General features: G+C 32.6%; 2 protein-coding genes across 2 annotated transcripts in view; both read right to left on the reverse strand.

Moving 5' to 3' along the window:
* Positions 1–1,297, reverse strand: part of LOC149771774 (transient receptor potential cation channel subfamily M member-like 2) — a 68,431-nt gene extending 67,134 nt beyond the window's left edge. The window contains exon 1 of the mRNA XM_089948146.1: positions 205–1,297. Coding sequence (XP_089804272.1) covers positions 205–376 — 172 coding nt within the window. The 5' untranslated portion in view covers positions 377–1,297. The remainder of the gene's footprint in view (positions 1–204) is intronic.
* A 44-nt stretch (positions 1,298–1,341) lies between these two features.
* Positions 1,342–13,150, reverse strand: LOC149771775 (transient receptor potential cation channel subfamily M member-like 2). The gene is made up of 6 exons (XM_089948143.1): positions 13,019–13,150; positions 11,463–11,640; positions 7,842–8,005; positions 6,766–6,964; positions 4,363–4,469; positions 1,342–1,473 (listed from the first exon to the last, which is right to left on the reverse strand). Exons 1-6 carry the CDS (start codon positions 13,094–13,096, stop codon positions 1,351–1,353), a joined length of 849 nt encoding a protein of 282 aa, XP_089804269.1. The 5' UTR covers positions 13,097–13,150; the 3' UTR covers positions 1,342–1,350.
* Between the last annotated feature and the right edge of the window lie 1,546 nt (positions 13,151–14,696).

Below are 14,696 nucleotides of genomic sequence, written 5' to 3' on the forward strand. Positions count from 1 at the left end.
ATCGCATTCATTTGGTTTCATTAAAGCTGTAGAAATCTAATGGAAATTTCTAAATTGATTTAGTTAGTGTGGTGATGAGTTTAAACTAATATTAGAACAAGCAAAATTGGAACGGCTACTTTTGTCACTGTAAATACGATATCATAATATAATTATCTAGTAAGGCAATCAAAACATTTATATTTCACTGCAAGAATCATTTACCTTTCATCAATGCATTAAGCATGACAGCATCAATGCCATGGTTATCTCTGCCCACTTTAAATATATGAATAAGATCGGACTTGGCAAGGCATTCCTTGATTACATCGATATTACAATCTATCTTTTCCTTCTTCATTTTATCCTTGATCTTACATTCCAGGCTTTTTGTCATATGCTTTTCGGTTCTGTTGAAACAAATGTATTATCTATTAAACCATTACTAAAGAGATACTCACTGAGCCATAGTTCAGCGTTTCAACCATTTTCCAGAAAAAAATATTAACAACTAATTAAACAATAAGTGTTAAATTGTTAATATAAATATGTTGTACAATGTATTTATCGACCCAAAGTTTATATTGATCATCAACTGTATCATTAAACACATAGTTTGTCACAAACATGCTGCATACCATGTTTCCGTTACCATTTTTTCAATATTATTATATACTGACTGGCTCCTTTTCCTTTTCTACAATGGTCGCTTCAAAACGAGTGATGGACCGACAAATAAACTCTACCTATCAATCCACTTACAGAAATAACTTAGCTAAAATACCATATATGAAATTTTGTCTGCTAAATTATTAAATCTATCATATATCAGAACTTTTATGCTGAATCTATTCAACAAGACATTTTTTTGATTTGCTTAAAATAATTTTTATATAAATGCTGCATATGATGGGTGATGACGTAATGCCTTACTTCTTACATTTATATTTTTCGTCAAACAGCTTGCATCAAAATAAGAATATCATTACGTTTTATACAGCTTTGTTCTTAGTGATAAGTTCACAAGGTAACGACAACGTGTTTAGAATATATAGCTGGTCTTTAAACCTGAATGCATAATTTTCGTTTTTATTTTACATACATTCGCAAACATTTATTTTGCATTCCAAATACCTAATAATTTGCACATGTATTACCAATATACACGTTGTGTTTCATTTGCGATTAATATCCAGATTTTAATCGAATCTGCCTTAATTCCGTGGTTAGTGTATCAGACTCAGAACCACAATTGTGCTGGCCTAAACTTGGTTTTACTACACTTCCCAAGGCGTGATATAACCTTTCAGAATTTGATGAGCCATCATATACCAACAAACAATTTATGGCACAGAATGTACTTATTCATCTTCAATGAGAATTTGCATTCATAAACCTCATGTTTGCTTGTCCCTCATTATCTTTGTCGTAATCCTCAACCTTTGCCAGGTGTTTGAAAGCATAAGCTAGTATGTCTGCTGCTCCTCCAGATCCCTGCAATAAACAAAATTTAAAGATGCATATTTTCCTCCGATGATTGAGGAACACAATTTTTCATTCTCCTTTGTGGTCTTGAATTTTCAGTGTTCACCTAATACGAAAATATTTCCAGCTTACTTTCATGACTTAACACATGTAAGAAACAAAATTCAATCATTTTTGTGAAACCGATAAACTACGTATATGTTATGCATTTTCGGAATATTCTGTGTATACTCAAACTTTTGTTTTCATTTATATTTCATTATGGGAATATTAGTTCAAACTCTTGGTGTTAATGTATCCATGTTCAAGGAAGAAAGACCATTCACACATTCTACATGCCTTTTGTGTGTTGTTATGTAAACCATTCTCATACTTTTAGAAAACAGTCAACTCTGAATAAAACAATCAGCAAAGGACCCAAATCATGATATAAATTATGTTCCATATTTCTTATAAATGTTTTACATAATACTTTAGATAAAAATGGAAAATGATTGATAAGATTCAATATTTTGTTATATCTGATATGTTGGAATTGTTGACTACTGTCATATGTGGTATAACATCATGAAGCCACATTAGATGCTTAAGATGACTTGGCAGTAAGCATATTTACTGCATAATTCTATCGCTTTGTACATGGTTTATAGTATTCACTCATTAGTTCTGTTACTAAAGAGAGGCCCGGATAGGTCGAGTGTCTAAAGCGCTCACCGTTACCGATCATTGCCATCTCACCTGTGTGCGTGGGTTTGAGTCATGGATTCGGCCAATGTGGGTATGTGAGAAAGCTTGCCAGTAGCTTCTAGTGGGTCGGTGGTTGTTTCCGTTTTTTTTTGCCAGGTTCTTCCTGCACCAGTTATGCTGCCGTGTTTAACTACAACTACAACAGTTACTAAGGAATTGACTTTTAATGGTTCCTAAATTAGGAGAAATTTACAAAAATCACTATAATTTTTAATCGTAAATAAAAAGTTCCAGACCCCTTCCATTAAATTAAAAATCATAATTCATTATAGTAGCTAGTTTTGTAATGGCAACATGTGTACTGATATGTAAAGTATTTTCACCTGTTGTGATTAGATTGTCTGCTTATTAGAAGGCATGCTGCCTTAATGGCAAACACTGCAATAACTTGCACTACGTAATATGTATAAATTCAATTTATAACAAAATTCATTTTTCATTTTAATTGTATGCAATGTTAAATATCAATCAAAACGTTGCCCCGATTAAAGTGTTACATTTGTCAACAACAAATTTGGTTTCAATGTAAATGCCTATCCTGGTGATAGTCAAGGTTACCTTGGATTGTATGATTCGTAACTTACAAACTTAAAAAGGTTGCAACAAATTAATATGTATTAATATGTAATGCACTTTAATGTTAGTGTGATATTTAAGAAAATGGGAGAAAATTGAGAATATCAATGACCACCTTGAATCGTTCATATGGGATTGGACAAAGGACCACATATGTGAAAAGCTGTTCAATTCTATATTTAAAACTAATATTCTATTATTATCAGTCAACTTTTAAGTATGTTTGCATTAGTCGTCTGCACCTTAAGTGTTACCTATACTTGTGGCATAACTTCCCAATCAAAAGCAAACTTCCCAATCAAAAGCAAACTTCCCAAAACTTTGCATGTCTTTGAACCGTTTGGATTATTGTGGGTGTCAATCTATAGCACTGTTTGTATATAAGCAATGTTGTACAATTGAGAATAAGTTATTAGGTCATGCAAGCCTATAAAAAACGACTGGACAGTTTCATTAACGCTAAACTTTTTCTCACCACTAACTGGGTGATCTACTTATTCATACTTAATTACAGATCTTTTTGAATTGTTTTCAGCATTGAAAATGATCTTTTCACACCTGCATTGCTGTGAATCGGTGTAAAATATGCATTCGCCAAATTGTTTATTTTGTCAGCTCTTGCAATTCCTGTTTGTGTATTATATGTGATATTTAACATTTTCATTGCAAAAAGGGATCACCAGTTCATACTGCTCCTAGCATTAAAATTTTATCTACCAAGATCATTCTGCTTAGCTTATTATTGAATTACATGTGTAGAGGAAATTCAAACATTTGCTGATCACAAACAATTCAATAATATTTAACAGCGTTCCCATGCTTTCTTAATAGGAAATTTTGGTTTGTATAATTTCTAATGAATTGGGTTGTTCCACTTTGTAAACTTTATATATGCCTGCTAACTACAGCAATGTTGAAGGTACCAGTAACACAAAATAGCTCAAGCTACTGTCAATAAGTGGATGATTATTTATCGCGTACTGCGTTTAACTTTCAAATCATATCAATGGCAATTAACTGTATTAAACAGCAAAGGAATATTAATGTTTCAAGAGCATATACCATGATGATATGGCAATCACAACTGTTTACTGTTTACACGGTAAACACATGAACATGTTATATGCTATATGTTTTAAAGTGTCATATTAAGAATATTGTTTATAAAAGTACGATTGTATTGGACGGTTTGGCTATAACACTTTCGCTTGTTTATATTGCAAACAAGAAATCGGACTAGAAACATCATCACAATACAAATATTTTCAAGGATTTAACAACCAGTCCTTATTGTAGTAAACATCATAGGTTTAGTTTTCAATCAAAAAAGCCTACTAAACACGCACATCAGATATAACGATACATGATTTGCATACGAATGCAATTAATGTAGACCTAGGTTGACCATTGCTCTAACTGAACAACATTATACTATGTTTGTTTGAAATTTACAGTAAAAAGAATATCTTCTATGCAGACGATCCCGGTCTAGGTGATACACATTTGATTCATCTTGTTCTAGTGTAACTGCAGTATTAAATGTTATAATTTATATACAATTCAGTTTTCTGTTACCTCTATAATGACAACCGGTGTATTGTCCTTCAGAGCATTATTAACTGTCGTCAATGTACGACTTCGTCCTCCTAGAACCATTATTAATACAAGTACTGGTAGGACATCTGCAATGAATGGTATAAGAAACACAGATTTTACATTCAACACAGCATGCTTACAGGGCATACTTTAACTTCATATATGATATGCCACGAACACGTTACTTTACATCAATCTTTGTCCTTTTCATGTAGTTGCCTCAGACTAAACGTCACGCTGCTGAAATTACAAGGTCCTGAGACGTTCCTCTGGATCGGAACGTTTGCTAGATAGAATAACCGTTAAACCAAAAAGTAATCCAAGAACGTCACAATTGTGTTCTCCAACAATATGATATCGGAAACTTTTGAGAGTGTGAGGATGTACATCTATTGGCACTGCAAGATTTTTAAAATGCTGGAATATAAGAATACATAATTTAGCGAAGGGAGTATATACAGCTCAACTCGATGGTGTAGATTTATTTTATCTGTGATATGCTATTTATAAAGGCATCATGACATCTTTATATTTTAGGAGAAATACTCAAATTGGGCATGGTGAGTTGCTGATAAGAAATACACAGAAGCAATAGATAATTATATAAGTGAAACAAATATTTGTTAAATAACTCATATTATAGTAACGATATATAATGCACAACTCAGGAGGACCTTATAGATTCTCTTAATGTTGTAATCTAGCCTATAATTGGGACCACCTTCAATGCCTATACTATATTTAGTGTATGCAAGCAATGATGCTTTTATCACCATGTATCTTCTCACTAATGATACACTGGGTGATAAAGGTGCGAATAGACCACAACGAATACAGTAAACCCTGATCCATATACTGGAAGACTTGTCTTTGCAGATGATATTAGTCTGATGGCACACACTCCAGCACATGCAGCTAAGGAGCTTATTTTCTCGAACCCAAACTAACAGCCTAGAGATACCTGCCGACCATACGAAATGCTATTGAGAATGTCGCTAAGTTCCAATACTTTGGCATCATTGTTAACAAGTCAGGAGGACAGATGAGGGTTCCAAAGGCAAGCACTCTCGGGCCACTGGAGAAACAAAACTTCAACTCCAGTGACTTCATCTGCGCTGGTTCATATGGCAGAGACCGGGAGACAAACAAACTTGAAACACCAGCTACAGATTTTCGTCACTACTTGTCTCCAACAGATCCTGTACATCAGATGGCCACATTGAATCAGGAACCAGGAATTATGGCAAATGACATTATATACATAAATATCCAACTTAAAGGAACGCAACAGGAGATGGACTGGACATACCCTATCGAGAGTCCAGCCGGACATAGCACGCCATGCCCTGGACTGGAACCCTGAAGGCAAACGCAGAAGGGAATGATCAGCCATGACTTGTGTAGAACACTCTGTACCAAATTTAAGACCATCCCCATTTGAAAGAAGGTGGAATAACAGATAGCCCTAGATAGAGAGCAGCCGTGAAGACCCGAAGTACCAGTCTGAACAAAGAGGAATGATGATGGTCTAAACATTTTAGAAACCAAGACTTTGAAATACAGCAATTCTTAAACATACAAACTCTATGTGTGAATTTATTTTTATATTTTGATAAAACATGACACAAATAATTTTAAACTATAGATGTTGCCTACATTACCAAACATTTACATTCAGCCTGGCTCATTGCATAAGATCGGAATCTTTAAACTAAGTTTTGAAATTATACTTCAGTGTTTAGGACTGAATTTGTACATTAGAACGAATGCATATCTCTTCATTATCATGACAATATAAGTATGAGATGAAATTGAATAAATATGTCCCAAAATATTATCTTTTCCTTGAAATTATTTTAACTTCCATCTCCAGAATATGTTGAACCTTTCTGCACCTAGTAAGACCGGAAGATACTAAATTCTTCTTTTTCTACGTTACATTTTTACCACTGATAATAATAATAATAATAATAATAATAATAATAATAATATTATTATTATTATTATTATTATTATTATTATTATTATTAAAAATAATGAGCAGTACATGCGAAAAAAGTACATTTAACTGTGATACGTATAGATAATGTGATGTCAGATGAGACCTGAATATAAGAAAAACTTTTAACTTGATTGTGAGAGTGAATTTCCCTAATCAGCCAATTTTTTTAATGAACTACAAAAATAACATTGTTTGTGATTGGTCAACAAAAAATCTAAAGCTGAAACCCAGACGTTTTAAAGTTTTCGTTGTCTGCTTACCATTCTCAGTAATGAACTTGTTTTGTATGTGATTAAGTGATGGCAGATCTGGTCATCACTCTTTACAGACAGACATTGCTTGGATGCAGGAAATTATTAAATATCAAGAAAGAGCATTACCATGTTTTTTGTCTGTTGTCATTTTGGATATTGCCTGTTCCAGTCGAACCCTGAAATCACTGATACTATCGTTCTCAGTTTCAATCTTGTGCTGGATTCCATCATCCACTAAAATATAGTGACTGTGATTTGGGTCCAGAAAGCACTCATTTGAATTTGGCTTCCCGTTGATATGGTATTTCGCAGGCTCAGATGTCCCCTATATCAAGATAAAGTATCACAAGTTATAAAAAATCGTCCATTTGTTTAACTGATATTTTTTTCTTCTTCTGAATTTATCATTTTTATGTTATGCAGACATTAGCATGGTTGAGAAAGTGAGGGTTGACTAATTATCTAACAAAGAAGAAAAGAATTATGTTGTTTCCACAGAAAAGTCATTTTAATTGCTTATTTGAAAATGAACTTTGAAGCACACAAAACGGATTTACGGTATTTTTGTAATATATCATTTATATCATTGCATATTAATTAGAATGGCGGAATTAGGATTATGAGATACTTAGACTGAGTATCTGCAAGGTCAGTGATGTAATTCCTTGATCAAGCTCTATTTAGGGCAGTTCTAAATTAGGGATAATATAGTTATTATATTTGTGTGTAGGTGTCATTATATTCGCGTGGTCTAACCGATATTGACTGGCATCCTATACAGGGCTTGATGCCAGAGTCTGCCAGCATTGGTTCACAAACGTAGAATCGATTTAGTCATTTAAATTTGAATAAAGCAAATTTATATTCTCCTATAAAGAAAAAGTAAATGGATTAATGCAGGCGTGGAGACGTTTAGACCCATATCTTCGTCAATTAAATTAACTATATTCTGAGTATCAGCTTGTTTATGGCAGAGCAGTATGTGTGTATCTATAGGGCTTAATTATCACATCAGTACGAATTTGGCTATATAGTGCCAATGACACTAACTATTTTTAAAAATCTTCTATTTACGTTTGATAGTTTGTACAGTAAAAGTTCCCACTTTTTAACAAACATGCAACAAAGAACATAGTGAACAGACTTAATAGTTATTTTAAAAATTACATGGATAAACAACATCATATCACACATAATATCACCTCTTTGAGCTCCAGGTCCCTTCTGTTCTGAATGACTCCCCATGGTGCTATACCAATGGCAACAGCTGGTTTCCGATTTCTAGTGTTCATTGGATTCTTTCTTACTGCTTCTCCAACATTTTTCACAACACCAGCATAGGTCCCTCCAGTTATAATCCAGGCACCTGAAAGAAACGTAGTTGTGCTATGTTACGTCCCATCTATATCTTGAAAATCAAAAGGCACAAATAAAATTCCATGCAATGCTAAGTAATTGGAATTACTTTATTACCTGACAATACTATTAGTGTATCACATTAAACAGAATACAACTGTCGCCACGTCAAACCCTTTATTTGGAGGAATTAGCTGATTTAAGCAGAATACTAAGAAAGCATTCTCGAAAGAGGAAGTTCTGGTGTAACATGTATTTACTTGAGCCGATCATTGTCAGACCCTTTAGTCAGGGTTTGTCTAAAACCTATGATGCTTCTAGATCAATACTGGCCTGCACAAAGACAATTCTGGTAAAAAAATAAACTGTTAGGATATAATGGTTAATCACTTATCAACATTTAACAATGGAATATATACGTACGTTTTCGGCAATGATGTTACCGATTGAAATTTGAATTTGAAACAAATCTGATGATTGCAATTACAACTGTGCGTTGTTGCAGTGCACGTTGATTTTTACTGGAAAATCAGTTTGAACCAAGCTTATCAGCATCTGGTACAACTGACTTCTGAGCGCACGGACTCCATAACAAACTAGTCACAAGTGCCATTGATTGACATTAACACTAGTACGTTTAGCACATAATCATCCAATAATGTTACACTTGTTCAAGCAGCGGAAGGGGCCCAACTTAAAAATCATTTTGTATACTCCTACTGACAAAAGGACGGATCCTCCTGAAAATGATTATCCCTGTCAACTGATTATGGTCACCATAAATCCAGGAAAAGAATCTTCGCGACCGGACACTTTCTTCAAAATACCCGTACCCCATACCAATCAAGCGTCGAAATAAAACACTGAGATGCCTGCTCCAACCTCTGCTGCTTTTTCCAGTAACATCATTTTCAATGTATTAACATCACGTTAAAATTAATTGGAAACATTATAATGCTAATACGAATGATTGGAAAAAATTAAAGCAAATGGCTCCACAGAGGAAAGACAACTTATTATTGGCACATGCCAGTGGTGTACGTAAGCGGTGCAGACGGTCCTATTCCATATAAGTAATGAGTGTGGATGTGAGGTGAAAAACTGTAACGCACATGGTGGGTGAAGAAAAAAGACGGTGGAAAATAAAGTATGAATTCTCCTAACTGCATGCAGGAAATAAATTATCCAAGGACAAATGAAAGGCACTACAATTGTCGACAATCAATTGTGATCTTTTATTCTTAAAAAAACTATACAGTTCAAACATTTTATATAAGTTTGTTCAAAAGAATTAAACCCTTTTATAAATGCATAATTCCTTGCTCATTTGGGAGGTATGATGCAATAGGGCCTATTAAAGCCTTAAAGATTGGGTGTCACGTATTTTTGATATAATTTAAATTTGATTTAATTTGTGCTTGTTTTGATTTGATTGCTTGTGGGTTTTGCAATCTTTTTCTTTTCTTTACCTGTCAATTTAATGTAATTTTGTTAGCTCGGAATATGATATTTTCCAGAAAATTCAGTTTGACCTGAATCTTTCCATAAATGCCTAATAATAAAATAAACTGTTTCTGGCCTTGACTGAGCGTCAAATAAACAGGATTTTGTCTGAGCAACATGATTGGGTTTTATCAAGAACATACAGGGGCTACGTAATTTTTATATGTAAACATGATCACTTGTCAAGTTGTTTTCTTCTGCTGTAACCAGTTTTAAGTTTTTGAGTTACATTTTCATTTTTCAGATTCTAAAAGATTAATTCGTTTCTCTGTAAATTGTTTGTGCTCATAAAGAATTCTTAAACAAAGACATTACTTAAAAAATTAATTTGGATTTCCAAGACCGGAGGATTAATTATTGTTTTTCTACAAGGAACTGTAAACTTTTCAACATAGTACACGTTACTGTATACGACATCGACTGTCATCTTGGATTCTTCGTCGGGACTCGAACTTGAATTTAATAGAACATTTTATTATTTGGACTTCAAAATATTATTCTTGGATTATTCTTGGATTATCTTTCGATCTGATTCTTTTCTAATATTTTTTTTTCATTTTTAAAATATTTTAACAGGGAAATAAATTATCCTATTTTTGAAATCTTGTTCCTTTCACTCTTTCCGGTGTTACTGCTTATTCGAGCCTAAACACGTAACATAAGAGGGGAAATAATTCATGTTTCCTTAAACCCTATCTTATGCACCTTCTGCATGAACGTGCTTTAGGTAGGTTGGCCGATTTTATGATTTACTTCTAATGTTCTCGTTATATATATATAGATATGCCAGTCTGTCATTTTTATTTTATCTTTCATTTTTGTTTAATTTAATTTTGTATCTATTGTAAATATATTTTATACTTATTTTTTATTTTTAACTGTAATGGAGAGGGGGTGAGAAATAAGGCTGATCAAGGCTTTTCTGTTCATAATTGAGTGCTTCTTACTGGCAATAATGAAAAATTTCAAAAGAGTTTTTCTTAAATTCGGCATGGGAGTCACCATAAACTACAAGATATGTACCATTTTTTAACATCATGTTTTGTTGGCTAATGTATTTCCTTTTCACAACTCTATTTCTTAAAATGTATGATACAGATATAGACATACGGAAGTGTATTAGAGGAGTTAATGATACAAGCCAAGCACATCAAATATTTGTATGCTGTAACCAAAACATTGGAAGTTTTATGACATTTAATACGATTTACCAACGAAGTTTGAGGGCACCTGAACTTGATAATATGATTTCACGATATATTAGAGGATATTTAAAGCATTAATATGTTGATAGGCAAAATGTATAATACGATTTGACAATCATATTCAAGGATACATGTATTCCTAATATTTAACATAACTTAAATTCTAGGATATCTGAAAAGAATTATAATCTTGAATTGTTTATAAGTGGGATTGGCTACCATATTGAATTTGGACTTTAAAGACCATCTTTAAGCTATTTTAGTGTCTGAAAATGAGATTATTTTGATTTTCCGAGGGAACCATTCTAAGTTTACAGACGCCTGTGGCAATCAACATGAGCCGTTTCCCGCATAAAATAGATTGTGGCCTACTATCAATATGCAAATGTTTCAATAATTGTCTTTAGCAACTATTTAATAAACAGGTGCCCTGGGAACCCTATATCACCTGGTTTTTCAGTGCTACCACTACCACTACTCATCTCTTCCTTATTTGCTTTTTTCAACAAAGTGACAGAAAAGCTTAATGGCCTAGCAAACATTTTTTATTTGGCTTGATGACTTATGCCGGTTCTCTTGTATTATATTACCGCAACCCCAACCAAACCACACTGATGAATGTTAATGTTCTCGCCAATGCATTTTATGTCAGATAATTAAACAAATCAAAAGGATTATGAGACGAATGTTTGTGTAATATCATGTCACAATGTATAGGACAAGTATGAAATAATCTTAAACAAGATGTTAAATACAAACCCATGTTGTGTGCTGCTTTCATCAGGCCACTTTCAAACGCTAATTGTACACGTGTGTCCATCTTGAAGTCTTCTTCATCACCAGTCACAGAAATGATCACGTTTGGCTCTTCCATTCCCCACATTTTCATCATTGTCATCATCTTTGGCATTTCAGTTTTTATGTCAACACGGACAAACTGCGAAATTGAAAATAATATAGCATATGTTGACTTTTTGTGTTTGATTGTTTATATGTCGAACTAATTATAATTTTACAGCCTTGTTCAAGTATGTTAAACTATAAACCTCCAATAGGTGGCTATCTCTTATTACTGTGAAATCTAGCTGGAAATAAATAAATAATACGGCTAAAATTACGCACATAGTTATCATTTGAATAGGCTGATTACCATTATGATACAAGTTTACTTACAAATCAGTACTTTGTTAGATAATAATTGCTTGATTGGTGCAAAAGATAGCATTTCATTTGTTACATATATATATATATATATATATATATATATATATATATATATATATATATATATATATATATATATATATATATATATTTGCCAAATAACAAATGATGTTTTGCATCAGTTAGTGAAATAATGGGCTATGAATGCCTACATGGCCATTGTGTCTTGTACCACAGTCATGTACACAATTAACCTGATTCTACACAAGGTCAATTACAAATTACAATTAAACATAACACATGATTAAAAACTAGCAAACAATAAAATTTAAATATGCGTAACTATATATATATATATATATATATATATATATATATATATATATATATATATATATATATATATATATATATATATATATATATATATATATATATATATATATATATATATATATATATATATATATATGTGTGTGTGTGTGTGACTTAAAATGGATAATTATATTAAAGTACCAGAGTAGTTCCAAGAAATACTAATTGTGACCTAGGTCAAATACAGTGTTTTATAATTTTGTATACTAGAACAATTATTAATCCATGCGATAACATTTGAAGCAGACATCATTAGTACTGTTGCGCTCAATTATTGATTTGGTTGGAATTGTTTTTAAAAAATACTATTCTGTGGAATACCAATGTTCTTAAGAATATTCTTGGAAAAAATCATGAAGATGGAATTATACTGCATTCAGACATCGTGGATCATATTCAGATTCATCAAAAGACTGTTGGTACATCATCAGACCACAGTCCAAAGGTATATCAATACATTTAAGACTACAGGCATATCAACACAGTGTTGGATCTCTTTTTGGAACAGCACTTAAACGTAATCAGAACGTTATTCATTAGGACTTTTGATAGAACTTTGTGGACTATTTGGAATTTATTTCACAATGCTTTAAGTTCTTTTTAAAATTTTAAGACAAAATATTGTTTGTTGAAATTTTCAAAAGCTGTAATCTTCATATAAATACACATATGACCTGTATTTTAGAGAACAAGGTTTTAATTGTATACATAATTTTGCAAGTGTGTCATGTCGCAATTGCGGCGAGAGAGATCAACTGGTATACAGTCAATCTTACTTTTCTTTCAATATTTGCTACATCATCATCAAACTGAATCTTCCCAAAGGCATTAGTAGGTACAGGCACTGTGTCCATATCAACATTCCATTCTTCGTTAGCTCTAGCAGTTTGAATGGTGTCATGGTCCTTTTTGAGAGTCCCACACTTACAAATTCTGCAACAAAGAAGTACACATTGTGCATTGTGGCACGATAAGGTAGCATGCAGTGTTGATTAATAAAGATAACTTAATATCCCTCTACAATGTATTAATATGCTTTAAGATCACATTTGAAAATATTTGATATATAGTGCCTATTAAAATAAAATTATAAAACTGAAATGTTGAAAGAATTGCAGAAGAACTTTAGGAACATAAATCCTTCAAATTTCATTCACAATTGAAATAAAACAAGATAAAACAAAATATATAAAATCTACGTAACAATGCATTCTCTAAAACTATTAGAATGTAGGGTTTTATTTCATTATATAAAAACACACTGCGAACGATTTTCGCGCTAAGTACAACATCATACAGTTTCTAGGACAATTTATCAAAAAAAAAATAAGGTGGTAGTTGTTTCATAGACAACACCACGTGTTTTTCCCCGAGTGGGAGGAAAGAACGAACTTGATACGGCATTGAAAGATCAAGGCCATCTTTCTGTCTGCATTCCAGATATAGATTTACTCTGTAGCTTTGAATTTGACTACAGTGATGCATGGGACATAGGAATGGATTAAGTCTACAGTCACATGCAAGTGGAGCCTTTCCTTAAATGTCAAACGTAAAGTCACACTTCACTCGACTTACAGAATAGACACTTAACTTCCAAACACATTTCGAGGTATACTTCACAGATTAACAGTAATTATAGATATTAAAGTTTATACAAACGCTTACTGATCTCAATGCATTCAGGCTCACTATTGTCATGTTTTCGTTTAGTAAAGACAATATTGATGCATTGAACATAAAGTGATAAGTTTTGCATAAGTGATTCCGTAGAGATCGAAGATTCTGCTTCTTTCTAACCTTTACAGAAACACGTAATATAATGCAAACAAAATTTAATTTTCTCATTATTCAAAATGTGCATGAACTTAATTATGCCAATGCTGAGTCCATACAGATGACACATTTTAAAAATAAAAAAGCTCATTATATTGCAGGACACTTTCTGAAGTTAATTGTGCAGAATCCGTCTACCCTTGTAAAACCATAAATATGTTCTTCACAAAATACATACTTTATTGTGGAAATCATCTCCATTCTGAGGTTTAACTATATACAGCTGCTTCGGATAATGGCCACATCTTGATAAGGATACGATTTAACGGATTCATAGAGTACTTTTGTATTGATATGTTTGGCAGGTGCATGTAACCAACTGGCTAAATGGATTCGCAAATAAAAATGTCTTTAGATATAGATAAAAACATACTATAGTATACAATTCAATTGTCTGATATCAGTATCCTATTCAATTCCTACAGTTTGATTAATTAAAATGCTGACGTCCTAAATGCCCACTACAATTATAATCCAATCATTGGAACTTTCATTGATCAGACTACTAAAGGATCGTATGTCTGCCTAACAGCATACTTACATATTAAGCAATGCAGATATTAAAACAAAAATGAAAAACACCATCAAAGATAGCAGCAACAACAACAAAACATTTTACAA

Source organism: Sinohyriopsis cumingii, unplaced genomic scaffold (assembly GCF_028554795.1).
Source record: "Sinohyriopsis cumingii isolate HCF-2022 unplaced genomic scaffold, ASM2855479v2 utg001660l, whole genome shotgun sequence".
Lineage (NCBI taxonomy): Eukaryota > Metazoa > Mollusca > Bivalvia > Unionida > Unionidae > Sinohyriopsis > Sinohyriopsis cumingii.

Coding starts and splice junctions, on each gene's coding strand:
- LOC149771775 (XM_089948143.1), bottom strand. CDS start 13,096: ATGGACACAGTGCCTGTACCTACTAATGCCTTTGGGAAGATTCAGTTT. Junction 4,470..6,765: donor GACAACAGACAAAAAACATG/GTAATGCTCTTT, acceptor CATTCATTGCAG/ATGTCCTACCAGTACTTGTA. Junction 1,474..4,362: donor CACCGGTTGTCATTATAGAG/GTAACAGAAAAC, acceptor TGTTTATTGCAG/GGATCTGGAGGAGCAGCAGA.